We start from the raw sequence: 21,247 nt of genomic DNA, 5'->3' as shown, positions 1-21,247 counted from the left end.
GTGCCGCTATGAACAGGGCGGGGCGGAGAGAGAGAGAGAGAGAGAGAGAGAGAGAGAGAGAGAGTGTGTGTGTGTGTGTGTGTGTGTGTGTGTTGTGTGTGTGTGTGTGTGTGTGTGTGTGTGGAGCGAGAGCGAGAGGAGTCAGCTGGTCGAAAAGGGCAGGTTGAGATCAGTGCGCGCGTGTGTGTGCGTTTACGTGTGTGCTCGTGTGCAAGGAAGGCACTTCGGGTGTGTGTGTGTGGGGGGGGGGGGGGGGGGGGGGGGATGGGGGTGGGGGGAGGGTTGGGGGGACAAGGTGAAGACAACAGAACAGCGGACAGAGTTTTGGGGGGGAAGCAGTGTGTGTGGAGATCCGGACGAGGACAGTCGAAGCGCGCCGGCTGCTGCTCCGTCGTGCGTCCTGGACACGATTCTTGAACCGCGTCCTGCTCTTTGAATACCGTAAGCACTTCGGTTATTTGTTTGGAAACTCAGTATAGCACGCATATGGTTTAACTCAGAGTCAGACACGGTTCCTCACAAGCTTACTGCTCATGCACAGGGATGCACAGGAGTGTAGACGCTTTTCAAGTTACTCTACCGACGCTTTTATTGGCTGAAATATTTATTGACATTTTTTTAAGCTTTGAGCTCCAGAGTCAGTGTTCTTATCTTACAGCCTGTCAAACCACCGCAGATAACATAACCCATGAAAACATTTCAAGGACACAGAGCATGCATCTCTGGAAGAAAAGATGTTGACATTATGACGATCACCAGCTGGTCATTTCTAACACTGCCTCACTGTATTCTGCTCAGACTGTACTAGTGATGGTGGAAAGTTGCGTTACTTTTTAAAGGCAAACATTGACGTAAGTTCTCTCCAACACACCAGTCAGCCTCGATGCTCCATCGCTGTCAAAAAATCCTCTGCAGTGACTGTTTCATCCACTTTGGTTTCTTCCACTAATTGCTACTTTGTAAGGGAGTTATCTGAGCCCACAGCACATAGAAGAACGGCTGCATCTGCGAGCAGGAGCTGGCTGAGTGTGTATCTGTGTGTGAGGCGATGGTCTGTCGTAAAGCTCCATTAGCTGTGACTTAATGTAGACTCATCTCTGCGTGCATGCTAAACTTCCTTCCTTCCTGGTGTATAAAGAAGACTACAGGTCTGTGAAGGATCAGGTAACATTTATGCCTATAAGAGGCTCTGACTGGCAGACTGTGTGTAAAGTGCAGGTGCAGATGGATAGTACACCATTAGAGGCTGGTGAGGTTGCTCTGCAGTCATAATCAGTTAAAACCTCCTACTGAAATGGACTCAATGTCAGCCTCTGAGCTCATTTGTACTTGGAAAGATGTGTGTTTTATCCACACACACACACACACACACACACACACACACACACACACACTCATGAGTGGCATTATTAAATTTAATTTAATTCTCCGGATCTCCCCGTATGACCAGTAAAGCTGAATTACTCCCTTTCTCTGCAGGAGGAAGCACAAATGTCAGCAAATGTCAAGCAGTTGGAGCTTTGGCTTTGCTTATTAGCCACACATACAATCAGCCCTGCTTGCCCTTTTGGCCAACAGTTTGATTGTTGTAAACACAAGCATAAGCCTATGCAAGGACGTGTGAGATATAAAACCGGTTGCAGTTAAAAAAAAACAAAACAAAAAAAAAAACAAGAGAGTGTTCATTTGGACACAGATTCTCAGTCAGCAGAGCAACCTAAAGATAGAAGAGCCCCAGTGGAAACAGTAATTAGTGGGGTGAAAAGAGAGGGAGAGGGAGAAAGGAGGAGGAGGAGGAGGAGGAGGAAGAGATATTGTTTGAACCATCTGATATCTGTTATATAATGACCTGTACAATGGAGACATGCTGGGAGAGAAAGTGAAGAGAAACCAGCAGTTGAAGAGTGAGAGGAGCTATTTAGTGAGAGATGTGTGTGTGTGTGTGTGTGTGTGTGTGTGTGTGTGTGTTTGTGCATGTGTGTATTCAGTTTGCCGAACCTTTGTTGGAAGCGGTATCGGTTGCAGCACTTCCCTGAAATTTGTATGTGGGCTGCAGAAATATCCATCTTAACAAGTGATTTCTTCCTGTGTGAACCACTCGCATTTTTCTTGAACTGAGAGAAAAATCCAGTGCATGCGCTGGACGTCTCTAAAATGTAATTGCGGCTTTCCGTGTAATTGGGTGGCCAGATAGGAGCTGTTTAAGGGAACAGTCGCTTGGATTTTGATGGTGATCCAGGATCTCCACCTCCACCTAACCCCAAACCTAACAGTGAGAGAAATGTAGCTGGAAATCTGATTCTAAAATGACGTCACGCAGGCCCAAGAAACACATTTATGCAATGAATTTTGGGGTGTAACCGCAAGTTGGATAATTGTTTTTGAACACTTTTGAAAGAAACTCGCATCAAAAATCTCCCTCTCTACAACAATGCAGCAAAATAAATTGATTTGCACAGTCATCCAGTTTTTATGTCCGGAGCAACATGAGACTCGGTGCTGAAGAGCTTAAGAAGGAAATTTATTGCAGTGTGTGTATCCTCTTTCCAAACACGAGCACACACATATGGACAGCTTCCCCCTGCTTGCTCACAGCAGATAATGCTGCACAATGCAGTGGCAATGGTCGACTCCTATTTCAAGTTCCTTCAGAAAGCCTCTCCCCCTCTTCCCCACTTTTGCCTTCCCCAGCAGTCTGCAGGTGGTGAGTGGTCATGTGTTGCAAGCTTGGAGAGGGTTTCTTATTTAGTCTTAAGCCCCAGGCTTTGTTTGGGGAGCTGCCTTGTGTGTGTGTGTGTGTGTGTGTATGTGTCGTACACAATGGCTGTGTTTACATTGGATTCGGTGTGCACATGTTCATCCATGCATGCACATTCATTCGCACATGCAGGCTTTGTTTCTCTTGAGCAGGGAGAGGGTGTAGGGTTTTTGTCTTTAGGCATACCAAATAGATTCCGGTTTTACCAAGTTGTTGCACTGTGTTTAGCCTGAATCGCAGCAATCACCTGGGATGGTTAGTCCGTTTTGTTGATTCACTCTTTTTTTTGTGGGTTACTTCGTTGCTTTTCCCTTTTCTCTGAATGTGTGTTTCCTCCTGTGATCTCTGTTCAGTCAGTTTAGTAACAGGTGTTTTTTTTCCCATTCATTTCTTTTCATTCAGTCTGTTTTCTGTGCTGTGTCCTCCCTTCAAGTGCAGGGTGCTGGTGAGACCAGAGGGTGTCATTCCCTACAGAGGGAACGCTGAAGGTACACCATGGCCTTAGCAGGATGTCCTGACTACTTCTTACATCACTCGAACTACCAGGTAAATGTTTTGTGTGTTGTGTGTGTGTGCTTGTCAGTGGTGGATGGTAGTATATTGATCAACGATTTGTTACAGTAATGTTACCTTACCCTGAAGTTTTCGTGGAACAGAGAAGCTCATCCAGGACTATGGACCTCTCTACTCTGGATATTTGGGCTATTTTGTCAAAGCAGGAAAAGCACAGGTGTAACTTATAACTTTAATGACGGTTCCATTTTCTTTGGCTTTGCTAGTAATGAGCCAGCACACACAACACCTATACTCCCATTATTATTATAATTTCTTGCACCTGTGGTTGACAAGCCAGAATGTCTCCTGATTGATGCCTATTCCACATGTGCATTTCGTTCACACTCCCTATCGGAAAAACTCTTTCCAGGGTGAAAATATTCAGAGACTCTGTTTGCAGTGTTGATGTGTAGACAGGGAAAAATATAGCTGATGCTAATCTTGCTAACAGGACTTTTTGCATGTTTTACAATGTACTGTTAAATGTACAGTTACTCTTGCACTTTTATTGAGGAACAGAGGTGTCAGGATGTGCTAAGAGGTCACTCTTACATAATCCAACACCCCCACAGCACAGACCCTGACAACATCACTGGCTTTGGACGAGACCCTGTTGCAAATTTATGATTCCTATTATGGCAAAGGCCACCTCCGCCATAGTAGGCTTTGTGATTTAGCAGTTGGACCTCTAGTTGCAGGTAGCCAACCAGGCTTTTAGCTTACAGCTGCTATGTTATCTGAGATCGAAACAAGCAGTGAGTATGGGGGCTGTAAAACCAAAACAATGAGCTAAGCGATGGTGAGAGGAAGCTGAAGTGAGCTGCACAGTTGGTGATAATTTTCAGCGTGATTCATATTATGCATATTGATTAACTGTTAATATAAAAATATTGATTAATGCAGCTTGGAATTATCTTTAGGTTAGAAACAGGCTCAGCTTTGGGTTGCGGGTTACTGTAGTAAGAGCAAAGTCCTGACAAATATGGTTATACGAATCTCTCTGTGCGTATCAACATGTGTACAGTGGCTCTATGAGTCTACACAGTGAATGACTCCCGGCCTAGTTAGGTGAAATATGACGTCTCTGCAAAACAACAGACCCACTTCCACTGTCCAAGTCCTGCAGAATGAGCTCTTTGTTCCTCAGCTTGGATTTTCTCCTCTCCAACCCTGCAGTAACCTAAAGAATTTGGCTAAAGAGCATCGTGGAGGTCTATAAATAGAGCACTAAACAAACAACAATAACAAACTGCGGGCTTTGTTGTGTGACAGGCCTGAAAGCATGGGATTGATGGTATGACGTCTTACTGGACCGTTTGGACGATGGAGGTGACGTAGCCTCAGCTGCCTTATTCCGCTTAGCGGAGCTACAAAAATGCAGCTCCTTGCTAACCCAAACCGTGGGACCGCTGAGCCCCCGTTGAGCTGACATGAAGTTGGATTGGTTCACGTTAGCTTCCAGGAAAGGGTTTTGCACCAGTAAGACTGCAGTGAATAGTGAATTGAATCCCCATAGAAAACAACATTCCTCCACCCTGCATCTAGCAGAGAAAAAACAGAGTTTGATAGAGGGAGAGAAGTGGGTTACAACATTACTGTGTGTGTGTGAGTGTGTGTGTGTGTGTTATGTAAAAGTTTGCTGGTTGACATGACACATTCACATACACACACATGCACACACCCCATGGAGTCTCTCTGTAGGCAGTGACTGTAGGTTTAGTGTGTATAGATAAGGCACAAATGAGCCCTCTTTTCTGCATACTTACATAACGCTATACATAACGCGGAGCATGTTTGGGAATCTGGGCAGTGTTCCAGGCCTGTGTGTGTGTGTGTGTGCATGCGTGTGTGTGCGCACGCGTCTGTCTATCTTCGTGAGAACTTTGGACCTGTGCCAGAGATGTCTCAGAGAAAGCAGCCAGCAACTCTTGCTTTCTTTCCCTCTTTTCCCTTTCATCTCCTGATGTATGAGTGTGTATTTGATAATGCACACACACAAGAACTGCGAAACCACAGTCCACAGACTCGGTGCTCAGCTGAGTTATGGCTTGAACCAGTCAGAAGAGCGGAATGAATGAAGCGTTGAACAGATCCTCTCTCCCAAATGTCAGTATTTGTGCCGTCAGTCCTGAACATGTTCAGGAACAAGAACAGTTCTTTCTTTCTTTATGTTCTGTGAGGTCAGAGGTCAGCGGCTGCACGCAGCCACCGCCATGTCAGTGAGCACGCTCAGTTTCATGCTTTCGAGGAAGCATAGCCTTTGATGGTCTGAGTGAAAGTGTGTTGCAATACCTAGATGTTGATTCTGTTGGCTGTAGAGTGAAAGGGAAGAGGTTTGCTCATGATGAAAGAGATGTCATGAGTGGGCATGACTACCTATGGACGAGAGCAACCCAAGTATCCAGGCCTCAGATTTCCTCTGCAATTGACTCCAAGAACCATGACCATCTACAGTAACATCTAAGCAGTCAAGCAAGAGGAAACACTGAGGACTGACTCACTTAACACGGAAGTTGTTTCTAACTATTGGCTCAACAAAATGATCCATCTGCTAAATGCTTTCACTGAGAGACCAATGCCTAACTTAAAGACACTGAAGAAAGTGAGTTATGTTTTTCACATTTGTCACTTCAGGTCCTTGTTGATCATTAAGGCAGCGTCAGTGCACTCTCTTCAGACCACAGAGTCAAAGAAAGTGCATTATTGGGAATTCACAATGAGGTTTTTATGGGGAATGTAGCCATTAAAGCTGACTCTTTTACTGCATAAGTGCTGCTCAGGGGAGGGGATTTTTCCTGGGTTTACTTGTAGCCATATATTAACACTGCTGCTACTGATATCTGTTACTAGAGGGAGGATGCTGTCCTGCTTCCAACTCCACACAGTGAACACAATTACTCTCATGCGCGCAGGAAAGCACAATTCCAAACCAATGCTGATAGCCCTGAAGGGAGAATGACAGACAAACAGGTCATAAATAGAATTAAATGTCTTATACTGTTTGAGTTTGAGTACATAAAATTATGGGGGGGGGGGGACCCTAAGGGAGAAATGGCTTCAAAGGCATCAATTTTTATATTAAATAGCAGAATTTAACTGCATTTCACCTTGAGGCACCAGCCTTCAAAAAGGAAAAATTGATAGCATTAAGTCTCATCATATACTAAACTATTAATATGGAACTCTAATTGCTAATTAAACTAGTAACCACAACCAAAATGACCATATCAGTAAATAAAGGTTTAAGGGTTCTGCGTCACAGAGGTTGGCAGTATTCACTCTTGTGCACCACTGAATAGACCAACATATATGTTCAAAAGCATTTATTTAAAAGATAAGAGTAAAACACACAATATGTAACTTAACTAAATCTAAAGAACAAAATGGGAGTTTGTGTGTGTGCATGTGAGTGAGAGTGTGCGTGTGTTTGAGTGTGTGTGCATGTTGAAATGTGTATTTCTTCATCCTGCCTCTGTTTCCATGAGCATGAACTCACATTTGAGAAACAAAGAAAATATGTGAAGTGGGAGCTTTGAGTTCTCTCTCTGCGTGATTGTGGCTATGCTTAAGGCCAGTGTAAGTATATGTATGTGATCTGTGCAGAATAATGGTGCCAGGTTAAAAAGAGGACTGTTAGTTTGCATGCAGAACATATGTAACTCCAGTTCTATGAGGACATGAACTGCCCAACAACCTGACTGCAAAGAGATCACAACAATAGAGCTCAGACAGTGAATAACCCAAAAAATTACGTGCACACTGACGAATGTTAAGCTGTCCTGTGCTTAGCCATGTTACGCTATGCTACCTATTTGCCCAGCTAACATTATCAGTCCATGAAGGGAGAGGGGTTGCTTTGGTGTGTTGGAGAGTCCTTAGCTGATGAGCCAGGCTGGTAGATGTTGTGGTCCTGATGTCCCATGATGCGGTCTTTGCTGTACAGTCAGTGTTTTCATCGTGCAGGTTGGAGGAAACCCAGTCACTTCTTTGTCGTCCTTAAAGTTAGCAGCTCGGCACTGACTTACTTTGTTGCTCCTGTCACTTGTGAAGTTATCTTGCCGCTGCTGGTGCTAACTAAATTTGTTTGCACCCTGTTAGTGATGTGTACAAGAGAGGAGCTGGGCTTTTGTTGACCTGAAGACATCATGAGTCAAAGGCCACACTAGACCACTGGTATTTGAAAGCTAAGTCCGTTGCCGGAGTTCATACATAGGTGTGAATACCTGGTGGATTGTTGGAAACATGAAGGAGCCTGGGAGACTGAGTTCAATGGCTTTGCGATTCTTTCAGTCACACAATGAACACATTCATCTGTGAGGTGTTCATGGTATACACAGCAGATGAATTCGCAGAAGTAGACCAATGGCCAGTGCGTGCCTGTCAAGTTCACATGACAAGAATCTGGTCAAAGATCACCCTTCCGCCACCCCACTGCCCACACACACACAAAAAAGACAACACGATAAGCATCGCGCACCAATCAGGCGGTAATTTAAGAGCCTATGCTCATAGAATCGGGGTCACGGTGCGTAACCAACGTTCTCTTGGTTTGAACCATTACTATATCAGGAAGTGCTTTGGCATGAGAATAGTCTGGGGCTGCGTGAGAGCGTGAGACTGAAGGTTAGAAGGGTGTGTCACATGTCAGACGCATGAGTGTTGGCAACCCTGTGTCGTATTCAGCTGACAGATATAAGGGCGTTATTGATCTTCTCATCTAACATCGTTAGACATGAGACACATGAGACGATAGCAGAGCAGCAGGAGCAGCTTCAGTGCTCCATCACACAGGATGCGTTCAGACACAGTATTGGGTGTAGCTCATCTGCTTTTTGGCAGCACTCAGAGCCCAGAACACAATCACTGTAGGTATGTGCGTAAAACAGAAGAAATCATTCTTGAAGCGTAAAAAAAAAAAACGCTTCGGATCGACTTACATGTGTAAAATGCATGTAGAAGGCGAGACATCAGGCAGCCTGTGTAGACAGCTGGATTGTCTGAAATAGAAACGAATCTGTTCCGTCAGCCACAAGTTTAAGTGGTTAATGCACGGTTATTATCTGTTTCAGCAGGACTTCTCTTTTCTGTGGGTTTGGAGTAATGCTCAGTGTTGTTTGCATGTTGCCTTGTGTTTCTCTCACATGCTGAGTAAGGTAAACTGTATATCACATGACGTTTAGTGGACAAGTTGTTATATCTCCTGCTAGTCAGCTCTAGCTGAAGCCTGCAGACTTTCTTTGTCAGCCCAACAGGCCCTGCAGCCAAGTTGCCTTCCTTGGAAAGCTTTTGGCTGCTTCTTCTCAGAGCAATAAATCTTGCTCTGGGCATTTATGGATGTTTTCGAAGCACCGAGGGGAGCTGTGAGTGTGTGTGTATGTGCATACATGCACAACAGGACCCCTGGCCACGAGCAGTTCTTGGAAGCAACGCTTCCGCGTTCTTCCTTTTCCTAGAAAAGGGAAGATTGAAAATTTCTTTGGCTCTCTTCCCTCTCTTTTTCCTCTGCAGCTTTCTTGCCTTGAGGCTGTGTCAAATTAGACAATGTGTGAGGAACTTGGCAGCGTGCACCTACATCTCCAGACGTGTGAGATTGTATAAGTGTGCCTGAGCTGGTATGTTTTTGCTCTGAAAATGATTGATCTGTTTTTTGTTTGGTTTTTTCCAAATCAGCACCTGATACGAGTTTCACAAGGGAGAGTTTGAAAGGAGTGTGAGTGCAGATGTGTGTGTCAGAGAGGGAGAGAGAGAAAGCAAGTAAGAGAGAGGGAGTGTGAGAGAGAGGTCATAAAGTCACAGCGCCACAGGGTCAAAGTGTCACAGGTCCCTGAACTTGAGGTTTGATGTTCCTCGAGAGCAGAGGCATGAACCCAGCCTTTGTCTGACCCCCTGAACTCTGAAAATAACACATTGTCTTACCTTTCACTCACACGTCTGACATCTTAAACTCACTGCCTGTTGTCTGCTGCATGATCTTTTTTTTTATTTTTATTTTTAAACCTTTCTTTTCTCTGCCTTTCTTGACAGGAAAGCATGGACCGCACTTCCTCTCGCAGGCCCAAGGAGCTGATTGGTCCAGGCTTTCAGCGCCCCGCCAGTCAGAATTTGCCACATCACCATGGTAACCCTCCTCATCCGATCCCATCCATGTCAGATGCATTGCAGGATTTAAATGAGAAAATAGGGAATATTTCTCAATCTCTGCGCCTGCTCTTTATGCTGTCATGGCACAGTTCAGTCCATATTTCACACATTTCCCTTTCCACAGCTTTCTTTATGGAATCTGTCCGCTGCCAAAGTGTATTTACTGGTGCACTGAATGCTCTTCCTGTCTTCCAAGAAATCACCCCTCTCTCCTTCACTATCTCCATCTCCATCTAGGACATTTTCTCCCTTCATCACTGCAGGCTCTGCTGTCCAGATGGAGAGGTTATAGACAAGTGTTAAAGGGCCCCCCCCCCTCCCCTTTTTTTGGTAGTGCTCAGCACTTTTCCACAGCCCCCCCACCCCTTAGCCTGCTCTCAATATATTCCCAGAAATCCCTTCAGCCAATCGTGGAAAATCTTGGGTATCCTTTTGGAAAGCGGCCAACTTGAGGAAAGGAGAGGTTGTAAATTCTCCCTCCCTGGCCTCCTTTTTTTTTCTCTCTCTTTACTTGGCGGTTTAGTTGTCTGCCCTGCTGATGTGCGGTGGTCATGCTTGTGTGACAGTATTAAATATGGCTTCACGTGAATGGGGTGAGTAGATGGGGTGTTTATATAGGCCTGTAGGTCACCCAGTGCGGGGCAGAGGGGAGTTTATAGTAAGTAGGCCATAGGTCTGTGGGGCATGGGGTGGAGGAGGTATGCAGGTTCAAACTCAAATACAGGCAGTGACACCACAGGCCATCCCAGAGTGATTAGAGGAGGTTTTCTGCACTCTCACAGTTCCATTTAGACCAAATAAATCATCTGTTCATTTGAATTCCACTTTGAAACATTTCTGGGGCATTGTGGTCGGTCCTGTACAGCCTTTTTCTTATTCTCAGAGATAATTATCACAGCTTAAATGATATAATGTCACATAATTACCACTGCAGAAACAATGGAGTCTTACAGCAAAGAAAAAGTGATGTGAAACATCTGGCTTGCTTGGTCAGTCCATCAAAATGAAATGCAAGCATTTTAAAAGCTAACTGACATTTAACAATCAGAAATTGTGACTTTTGTTTTTGTTCATGTGGCAGAGAAAACAAATATTCAGTGAGTGAAGCCTCAATATGCCAGAAAGCAATGTATAAAACTTTTTACAACCACTAATGTTACTCTTTTGCTCTTGTCGCCCAAGAATCTTTTGAGGGATATTACCTTAAAGTCCGAGAAACCCAGATTTTACCCTGTCCTTTCTAGCAAATGTAGGTTTGTTTACAGTCGTCCAAATATTTAGCTATGTTGATGACGTGGATCACTGAAGAGCAGCACTTAGTTCCTCCATCATTTTAATTTGCGTGCATGAGAAGGGGGTCTAAGAGTCGTGTGGGAAAAAAACGCCCATTTTACTGAATAAATACTCAATAAAATGAAAACTACGTCTGTATACATGAATGAGAAGTCTATTTGATGACTTCAATGGAAAGCAAGAGTCAAAGTTCGTTCAGATTTTTCACTCCAGAGAAACATCACATCATCCTCAGTGATAGACATGCTGTATATTTAGATCATGCCTGGCTCAGGTTTCGTGCCCTTCATTTATGCTAGCCCTGCCTTTCTGATGATCTGATGACATGTGTCTCAATACATCCCATGGTGTTGACTGCCTGTAAGCCAGCCAATACGCTGTACCAGATTTAATGTTTAGCTCATAATCCTCATTTTGACTGTGGTTTGTGTGCTCTCCTCCAGAGTTGCCCTGCTTCTCTCCTGTCGAGTTTATTCATTGCATTGCTCATTCACTTTACCCATACACAGTAACATCCGAGACCTTTTACCTTCATCTTACTGTCCATCAGGAAAAGGTGCTTCCTACAATGCAAAAATGAATGTGAATTAACTGACAATAAAAAAACAAAAAAGTGGTCTCAGTACAGTATAAAAGGAGTTCTTGTGGCTGATGCATTGGACGCATGAAACTAGAACAAAAAGATACTAGTGCAAGATGTACCAAAGTGCATTTTTATGTTACATATAACTGGAGTATTTTTATCGCGTATGAAGGACCTCAATTGCACTTTGTCCTTGAAAACCTGCACATCCAGTTCTCTTCTCTGACCTCTGGGCTGTTGTCAGAGATCGATGATTGTAGGTTGTCGGGGCCAGGGACAGAAAACACTCATTCCGTGTATTCTGGGATCTTTCAGGAATGAATTGGCCCCGGTTGTATGGTGGGTTATTGTTGTCAGATGCTAGCCAGAGCGCTGCAGCGGTTCATCTACATTCAAAGTCGCAGTTAGTAGAAGAGAGGGAGGAGAAGACATTTTCATGCTATATGTCCTCTGGCCTTCCTGGCTGAAGGCAGCAGCGCACTGTGGGCCAAGCCAGCAATGGGAGGAAGGAGAGGAATGCCAATGATACCATCATTATCCTCTTAAAGCTGCACTAGGATACATTTTCATGTAAAAGTCCAGCTGGCTTATCAGCCTCAATCACAAAGTGGCAACAGAGAAGAGCTGCTGAGAGAAAACCTTCCTATTCCCAAAATTAAGAGGATGTTTTTGCCTTGATTTGATTAAATGTTGTTTTAAGTGTAATCACTTGAAGGAAATCTGTGTATAGAAAGTGACAATGTGCCTGTCCAGAGAAAGCTAGACCTGCTAATGACAACTGAACCAATGGTAAGGTGACCTTAAATGTACCGCTGAGGTACTGCAGAGGTAAACATGATTAAGTGTCTATGCCAGTGAGCCTGTGCGTAGGCACAGTGGTACTTTGAGCTGAATTCTGACGTCAGCATGCTAATGTACTCACAGTGTCAATGTTGACATGCTGATGTTTAGCAGGTATCCTGGTTTCCAAGTTGGCCATCTTAGTTTAGGGTGTTAGCACACAAACATTTGGTAATTAGCGCTAAACAGTGAACTAAAGGCTGATGGGAACCAAACTACTGCACAATATGAAATTTTGAACTGATGATGGCGCTATATGAAAAGTCAGATTAGGAGTTATTAGGATTCATCGTCTGGGAATCATGAATATCTGTATAAGATTAAGTAGTTGTCAAGATGATCAACCTGGCTCAAAGTGATAGAAAGACTAACATTCCCATTCATACAGCTGCACCGCCAGCACGAGTCTGTTTTTTACTGATCCACATTCATCTCTATAATTTAAAGAACAAGTGAAATTATAAATTTTAAGCCCAATGCCCAGAAAATGGATGTCAGTTTTTCCTAAATATCACATCAGAAGATTTGTGCATATAGGAATTATGAAAATGTATTGCTCCACCTGCGGCCATCAGTGTGTAATTGGGCAATGAGCGATAAGACATTTTAACATGTTAGAACAAGAAAAGCACAGGTGTAAAATAATACATAACAGTCAATGATGGGTCCTGTTATTGTTCCTGCTACCTGTCACACACTGTTCTCACAGAGTCACTCAAATAGAACAGAGAGCCAACGTTAAAGGTGTTAATAACACCTGTACTTTTGCTACTGCAGTATGACAAGTCAAAATGTCTGCTGTGAAAAAGGCCTGAACTTTACATCTCCGACTGTCCTCGTGTGCTCTCTCTGTGCCTCTTCCAGCTGTTTGTGTTTGTGCGTCCCTTCCGTGTCACCCTGACCCCGTTCCACTCATGAACCTGAGCATCACGTGCCCTCATGTCCTAGACTGCCCTTTTTGTGTGTTTATGTGTATGTTTGTGTGTCATACATACCTCTTTGTGGTATGAGATCAGACGGCCTGACTCCACGACACTGTGCTTTTTCTTTTACATCTCCTGTATAATTACATGCACATGCTCATCAGCAACGCATAGCGTACATGGTGTCCCAGACTCTTCTGTGTGTGTTTTGGTGCCCTGCTTTGTCCTGATCATTTGGCCACCATATGCCATGAACAGGCTGGTGAACGTTCCCAGAGTGCTGTAATTTCTTCCTACAAGAATGTCAGGAATTCTGTGTGTGGTGTTGGGGTGGGACGCACATAGGACCAAAGAGCTTTGGACACACATACACACACACACACACACACACACACACACACACATATAGAAACACATGGGCACATACCACACTTTGAACAGACCTACTAAGTCTGCACTTTAGCTAACGCTGGCTTTATTAGAGAGGTTTCTATCCTCTTCTCCCCTCTAGCTGGCAGTCCAATCATTGACCGTGATCATCGGCTTAGCATGCCTGCTCATACATTGCACCCACTTCACCGATACTGAATGTCAAACTTTGAAAAGTCTCTCCCTCCTGTCTGCCTGCTCAATGTGCAGAACAGAGGGACAGACGCCGGTGACCCCTGTCTGTCCGTGTCCTCTTGTCCTGCCGTTATCAGTTCTAAAGTTGTTTTTCACTGCGTGAGAAAATGGACGTGTGGCACGAGGGCGTTTGAAACTTAGGCTATCGATTGCGTGAGTTTCACGGTCGCTGCATGAGAGTTGGCAACCTGGTCATCATTATGGGTTTTCCATGTTTATTGGGAGTCTGTTCACACTGATATAGGCTCATAGGAATAATGATTTTGCAAGAAAATGAAACAACAATGGACTAATTATTTATTTATTTGTTTTTTGGATTTATTTGAATGTATGGCCCCCGAACTGTCTGCTTGGAAAAACTCTGGCCCTTGGACAAATGTAGTGGAGAACTCCTCATCTGCTGATTGAATGAACAGCAGGTCATCAAAGAACTTAGCTCTTCTCACGCTGGGCCTTCTAAACCACCTGACTCCGGTTAATTAATAATAGGTCAGGTTAAAGATAAGTTCTGATCGGCAACTGCGTTATTGACTGTCCTGCTAGCTCTAGAGACCCTTTCACCCTGGTTTTCTGTGGTTGGTCAGTCTGTGGGTGACTGTTGGTTCCAACTTCCAGCGCTTGACGGACAACTTGGCCGCGTGAATGACAGGTTTCACATAACCCGACCAATGGCAAGCTGGTCAGTCAGTGTACTACACAGCCATTGGAAGAAATCCAAACCAAAATGAAATCCAACATGAGGAGGAGTGAAAACTTCAAAACAAGACTTTGTGCTCTCATGCCCGATGTTTCAGGGCCACGATGTGCTTCTGGCAATATTTTCACTGTGGACCATGTTAAACTACAACTAATTAAAGTTTCTGGTCAGAATGCTGTGGTATTGTCTCAGTTTGTACACTGAGATTGGGACAAAAGGTCAAAATGCTCAGCAGTGTGTTCAAAGTAAAGAATGATGTCTGGTCACCCTTTATAGGCCATAAAGCAAATTTTTCACCCTAACAGGATGCATTTGACATTCATTTCTGACGAACTGGCTGCCATGGTATTTACCCCATCTGTCTTTTAATACAGAAATGGAAATGAAATGCACACATCACATTATTGATGTCCACACCCAGGCTTCATGGTTTGTGTTGTTATACCTTTATTAAGTCTCTCATATCAGCACTGTTGAGAGAACGCATGAATAATTACATAATCACTCTCCTTCTCGAGCCGTTTTATTCATCACTGAATTTGGCTGCTACAGTTAAATGAGACAGATTCACTCATGTTTAATCTCATGTGCAGAGAGACTTAGCGCTACAGTCTGTGAAGGATGATTTTTAATAACTCAGCTGGCTGGAGATGGTTTTAATATAATCTCTCAAACTGGTACCCACTGAGGTGACACCTAGTGGAAATCTGCTGTCCTGCAACTCTGACTATCACCCACTTTGTTCTTCCACCCCTCTCTACCTCTCCCATCCCACCCTCCACCTGCTTCCACAGATGATGACGTGGACCTGGAGCAGCTGGTGAATGACATGAACTCCTCCATGGAGAGTGTGTACTCTACGCAGGCAGACACGGCGCTGCTCCTGAACAACGGCCATGCGCACGCTCCACACCACCACCACCACCACCACCACCACAACATGCACCCTGCCTACCCAGGACACGGCCAGGCCCACCGTCGTCACACCCCACCCCTGCCTGCTTCCTCCCCCTCCAGAGAGAGGCTGCAGCACTCTCAGCCCATGCACATCCAGGCCGTCAGGTAGAGACCCTCATAACCTGCCTCCTGCGCTGATTTCTCTGTTTTAAGTTTAGACAGAGGCAGCTGGAAGTACTGTCCCTGTAGAAGTAAAAATAAAGAAGAAGACATGCAAGCTGCTTCCAGCTGTCAGTCCTGCTCACCAACATATAAGATGGCATAGATTGCTCATAACAATTCCACTTATTGTTATTGGTTAGTTGTTACAGATCAACGGTGTCCTAAATCACAATGTTATTGTCATTATCTAAGTATCACAATCAAAAATCATGGCCGTGAACACTTACTGAAATGAACTTTTTAATCAATATCTGATGTGTTTATACCTTTTCTACACCCAAATGATACCCATCATCACCTGTATACAGTATTGTCAGTCTTTCATCGGTCAGCCACAACTGTGACATGAGTGTGTGTGTCTCCCTCTGTAGGTGCCTGCAGGAAGAGCATCTGCTGCGTCCAGCCTCCCTGCCGGCCATCCCCAACCCTTTCCCTGAGCTCTGCAGCCCAGCAGGCTCCCCCGTTCTCAGCCCCATACAGGCCTCCGACAACCACGTAAGTACACCTACACCCCCTCACAGTAATATATGCTCGCTGAAAAACGCTGGCTGGAGGACGCAGGCAGTGTTGGAAGGTGTCTGGCTGAGTGGCAAACTTTCAGTGCTTGTTTAGGGGAAAACAAATGAGCAAATCTGAAGGGTCAATTAACTGAAATAATAACATGCACATGACATTACATCTTGCAGCATACAGTGAGGAAATAAATGCATTTGGTTAGTTGTGGTACTATTTTAAATATTGTCAGATATGAAGTATGTCAGCACCACCGTGATCATGATAGGTACTGAACTCTTTCTGTTTGTTGTCCTTTACTTGACCACTATCACAAGAGATATCACAAGAGAGGGAGAGTGTATGCGTGTGTGTTTTGAAACCAGCTGACTGGCCTGTTATGTTCAGGTCAGAGCAGCATGTGTTGACTTTGGCTGAGGACAGCCTTTCCTTCCCTTACACAACAGCTCACCCTGGGTTATCTGACTCTGTGTGTGTGTTATTGTGGACGCATCATTATCAGTCGCATGTACACACACATAAAGAGTGACAGACGTGTTTTGCTGTGGAAGGAGGTGAGCAATGTCTCCAGGATGCTACAGACAGAGTGCAGACTTCCGTAGCGGACCTGGGAATACGGCTGGGAACGTCTGCGGATCGGATCTCTCTGAACCTTCTGAATCCGTCTGCCGGCTCTGGCAAGACAGGCGCCCATTTCCGGTTCACACGCTTCAACCCTGGCTCTTGGCGTCACTCTGTGCATGTGTGCGTATGTGTGTATGTATATGTGTATGTGTCATAGCCCTGCCTTTCCTTCCCCCAGGAGAACCTCCTGTCCCAGGAATGTTCCACCCCTCTCAAAGATGTTCTCAGGATGCCCACCCTGAACAATACAAGCTATTTTAGACGCTCACACACTCTGATGCGCACACAGGTGGCATTATTCAGTTCACACACACATACGCATGTGATAAGGGAAAGCATTATTTTAGCATTTAGTTGACATCATCTCACAAGGTCTGGAGTCAGAGAGCAAGTTTGCAGTTTGTACAATGAATCTTTTGTGTGTGATTGGGCCTGTGAGAGCGACTAGATGCTGCATTGTGTCTCTTTCCCAGGACATCTTCATTGTGTTCACTTCATTTGAGTACTGTCTTGTGTATCTAAAGAGTCAAATCATCATGGAGCACTTGTAGAGAGGAAATACTGCACATTTGTGTTTTGTGGTAACTTGTGTATTTAGCCAGTTATAAGTGCAGCTTGGGTTATTTTGTGTGGGATTTTCTTAAAGCTGCTTTGCATATGCTTTGTATCTGACATCGATGACTCATCCCTGCTTTCATTTCTTTTTAACAGATTGCGGGTCAGAGGTCTGGCAGCATTTTGCCTCTTCTTTACTGCATTTTTCATGGCATGTCACCATGTTGGAGTAGGCAGGAAATTCTTTAAGACTGCTTAATGGCACAAAAACAGGAAGATGGTAGTATTTGTCCGGCACGAACTGCAATAAAGCTGGAGTTGGAAGGAGAGTAAAAGGCACATGGAAAAATCACTTCCAACATTCCATCATGTTTATCATCGTCAGCAAAAGAGAAAAACCTTTTGGCTGAAGAAGCAGAGGAGGTGGCTGGGAGACTGATGATGGTGTGACTCGAGGTGATGGAGATCATGGGAAACCATCAGTGTAGAAAAACATCTCCACTGTAATTTGATTAGCTAATATGATAGTGACACATTGATGCTGGAGTAACTTAAGTAGCATGGTTCGAGGGATGGAGATGTCAGTCCAGACTAAAATTTACCACCAACTACTTGATTGCCGTGGTACACTGTCCAGACATTCCCAGACTATGTGTCCTAATGACTTTGGTGATGCCTTGACTTTTCCTCTAGCGCCACCGTATGGTTCACATATGTGGTTTTGTGTAAAATTTCTTAACAAATATTGGATTGATTGCCAAGAATTTTGGTGCAGGTATCATGTCCCCCTTGGCATAAATTGCAATAATTTCAAAATTTCAATGTGTCCCGACTATTTGTGATCAAACACCTGTAGAACTAATGACAATCCCATCAGACTCAGCTGTACGTTGTGTTTCATGCTAACTAGTGTTGTGCATGCTAAATAGCACTGTGCCTAGGCCCCACAGAGCTGCTAGCATGGCTGCAGACTTTTAGCCTTGTTTAACAATGTTATGTTTGTGTAACATCTTCCTAAATCATCCCCCGGCCTCCTTCGGTGGATGCGTGTGGAACCATCATGTACTTTAATCCGCTCTAATGCCTAAAATGTGCTATGGCTAGTCTTGGGCTGATTCAATGAAACCTTCACTGATCGTATCACAAGTTCAGTAAGACCAGCGGTAGACTGATCACGATGTGGCCTTTATCTCCAGACGTCAGTGCTTCTGTTGGCATGCAATATTGCGTAATGTCATTTGTGAGCTAACGGAACAGCTGAAGCTTCGTAAAGGTTGTGGAGATGCTATTTGCATACATGGATGTGTGCAGGTCAGATTAGCTATTATCTCTGAAGAGAACTGAAGATGCAACAATGCAGACAAGACTCTCAGACGTGCCGTGCGTTGGTCTACAGACAGAGTTGCACTGTATTTGCATTGGCATGGTTTTATCATAGGATCTCTCTCCCTCCAGCTGTAAAGTTGGAATCTGAACATTCTTCACTAAGCTTCACTCTTTCTCAAAGGGATACACAGCTTATATTATGAGCTAGTAAAACTTTGTGTGTGCGTGACCTGACAGGTTTATGGCCTGCGTTGCCTTTGATAAAATGAGTGGATTTGTCCTTGGGGTATCATGAACAGGCTAACATGAACAGATAACATGATGCTGCATCGCCATCAGATTTTAGAAACAAGTGTAGGGGAATGCCCATGTCATGGTAAATCATGTTCAACTCTTTACATGGCTTCTAGTAACTGCTAGTACCAAAGCCGATTCAGTAGTCTGACTGTAGTTAATACTGAACTCTGATAATAGCCGTTTCTCACGCTAGTTGTGGCTGTGTTACACCATACAGTTCACTCATGTTGCCCCAGCTTTCACAAGGATTTGGTCCGGTCCTGTCTGTCATCACTGGGCGAATGGGTTTGCTTTGGCATCATCGCTGCGGCTGTAACGCAACTCCTGCTTTTATTTGTGTCCAGAGAGGCAGCATTGCTAACATCAGGGGTGACAGGGAGCCCCAGCGCTTACAGAGACCATCTCTCAGGCAAAGGATTCGGGTTCAAGCCCCCTGTGTTGGCGAGCATCCACCTTGAAGTAGCTTTGAGCAAGACACTGAACGCCTTCCAGCTCTTGGTTCGCTGCTCTTTAAATGACCCTGACCTCTGACCTCCCTGTGGAAAAAGGCAAGAGAAAAGAGGGTTTTAATGAAAATGAGGGATGTGAAAAAGGCAGTTTCTCATGTTATTCAGTGCGTGGTCTGATTACTGAAATATTCGGTGCTTGCGCAATTTTACAAAAAATTTGAAACGGATAATGGACAAAGAGGAATCATACTTTGGTGTCTACAGTCTGATGGCGTTTTTTTTTAGCCATGCCAGGGGCTCTAGGGATGGCGATGTTGGTCGGTCCACCACTTTGGTCCATTACATTTTGTACAGACATTTATGGTCCCCAGAGGATGATTCCTGAAGACTTCAGTGATCTCAACTTTTCCTCTTGTGCCAACATGAGGTTCACATTTTGGTCTTTTAGTGAAATGTCTCAACAACTATTGGATGGATTGCCATGAACTAATGCTGTCATCGAATGAACATTTTAATTTGTCAGAGACTTTGGTTTATGACCAAATTCTTGCAAAACTAATGACATTTCAATCAGATTCAGCTGAACTTTCTGTTTTGTGCTACTTTGCAAATATATGCTAATGAGATGGTGACCATGGTAAACACTATAGCTGGTCTGTCTTGGTGGTTTGATTATACAGTATTTTGCTCTCTGTAATGCTTTAATGGTGGCACTTATTGCTTTTAAAGGCTGACAAATATTTAAATATCAGCTTTTTGTGTGATCTATGGCCATATATACTGTAGCAGTGTCATAAAAACAAATTGAAGACTAAAGCTCTCACACACTCTTATTTAGGACTCCTACCTCCCCCTCTGTCTGTGGTCAGCTGATGCACTTCTGCACGCAATGGTCTGCTGACCCACTGCACTCAGATCAGGTGCATGTGCGTGTGTTTGTGTGTGTGTGTAAAGATGGTAATGAAAGTCTGTTCAACAAAGCTTATAATGACATGGGCATATAATGTAAGTTCTTTTGTTAGATAGAAATGAGGTCACTGTAGTTTTCAATGTAGATCAAGATGATTTATGCTCATTTGAGTGGAACCACTTAGGGACTGTTCATTATTTATCGGGGGGTGGGGTGTGCAGGGTCTGGGGTGTAACTTTTCTTTTTCCTTTTTTTTTTTATCTTGGCCTTCCCCACAGCTTCAAATATTTTTCCTTGAGCCTCCCTGGGAGAGAATATGGGTGCATGACAGCTACCGCTCTTACCACACAAAACAAATTTAATAAGGCTATACATCACACACACATACACATCACAGAGAGCCAGCATTAGTAATATGTACATGTTAATGACCATTTTCCCAAATAAACCCTAACAGAGACAGCAGAATAATATCAGTAACTCGGCATGGTGGCCGCTAATAGATGTTTAAAAAGCCATGTAGCCACAGCTCATTGGCAACAGTTGTCATTTAATATAATCACCACCTATTTGATTAGTCATCTGTGGTCACCTGACCATGATGTCTGTGATGGAATTTAGTAAAGTAGTGGCACTTCAAACCTCCATATAAAGTAAAGTGTAACATTACAGCCATGATCTGTGTTCAGTCTGTGTGTGGAAATAAGTTGTATTTTAACTTTCATATGTATTTCTGACTTTTAATGTGCCAAATCAATCCAATCAATTCAAAACTGTGACTCATGAACATAAATAGTCTGTACATATGTTTAACGTGCTCCAGGGACTCCTTGAGAAAGTTTTTCTTATTTTCAAAGGCTGCAACTTGCTAAGGGGGCCATTTTCCAACAACTCAAATGAGTGGAGCAACAGCTTCTCTAACAATCAACTCAGAGCAAATTGTTTTTGTCGCAGCCCATCTTGTCAACTGCTGTACAATAGTGAATTTCTTCTGTGTCTGCAAAGACACCTTTAAATTCTGGTTAAGTATGCTCTCTGTC

The 21,247-nt window shown here is 44.0% G+C and overlaps 1 protein-coding gene across 2 annotated transcripts in view; it reads left to right on the top strand.

The window, feature by feature from the left end:
• The first annotated feature begins 305 nt into the window (after positions 1 to 305).
• The window catches only part of LOC143335202 (growth factor receptor-bound protein 10-like), a 42,979-nt gene continuing 22,037 nt past the window's right edge, over positions 306 to 21,247 (top strand). The window contains exons 1-5 of one of the 2 annotated variants that reach the window (XM_076754448.1): positions 306 to 441; positions 3,192 to 3,304; positions 9,338 to 9,431; positions 15,209 to 15,476; positions 15,905 to 16,028. In XM_076754448.1, the coding sequence (XP_076610563.1) occupies positions 3,254 to 3,304; positions 9,338 to 9,431; positions 15,209 to 15,476; positions 15,905 to 16,028 (537 nt within the window). In that variant the 5' untranslated portion in view covers positions 306 to 441; positions 3,192 to 3,253. The remainder of the gene's footprint in view (positions 442 to 3,191; positions 3,305 to 9,337; positions 9,432 to 15,208; positions 15,477 to 15,904; positions 16,029 to 21,247) is intronic. The other variant, XM_076754447.1, reaches the window with a different exon arrangement.

The sequence above is a fragment of the Chaetodon auriga genome, chromosome 17 (genome assembly GCF_051107435.1).
Source record: "Chaetodon auriga isolate fChaAug3 chromosome 17, fChaAug3.hap1, whole genome shotgun sequence".
NCBI classification, from domain to species: domain Eukaryota; kingdom Metazoa; phylum Chordata; class Actinopteri; order Chaetodontiformes; family Chaetodontidae; genus Chaetodon; species Chaetodon auriga.
Note: the sequence above shows the minus strand (reverse complement) of the source record. Positions and strands in the feature narration are given on the sequence as shown.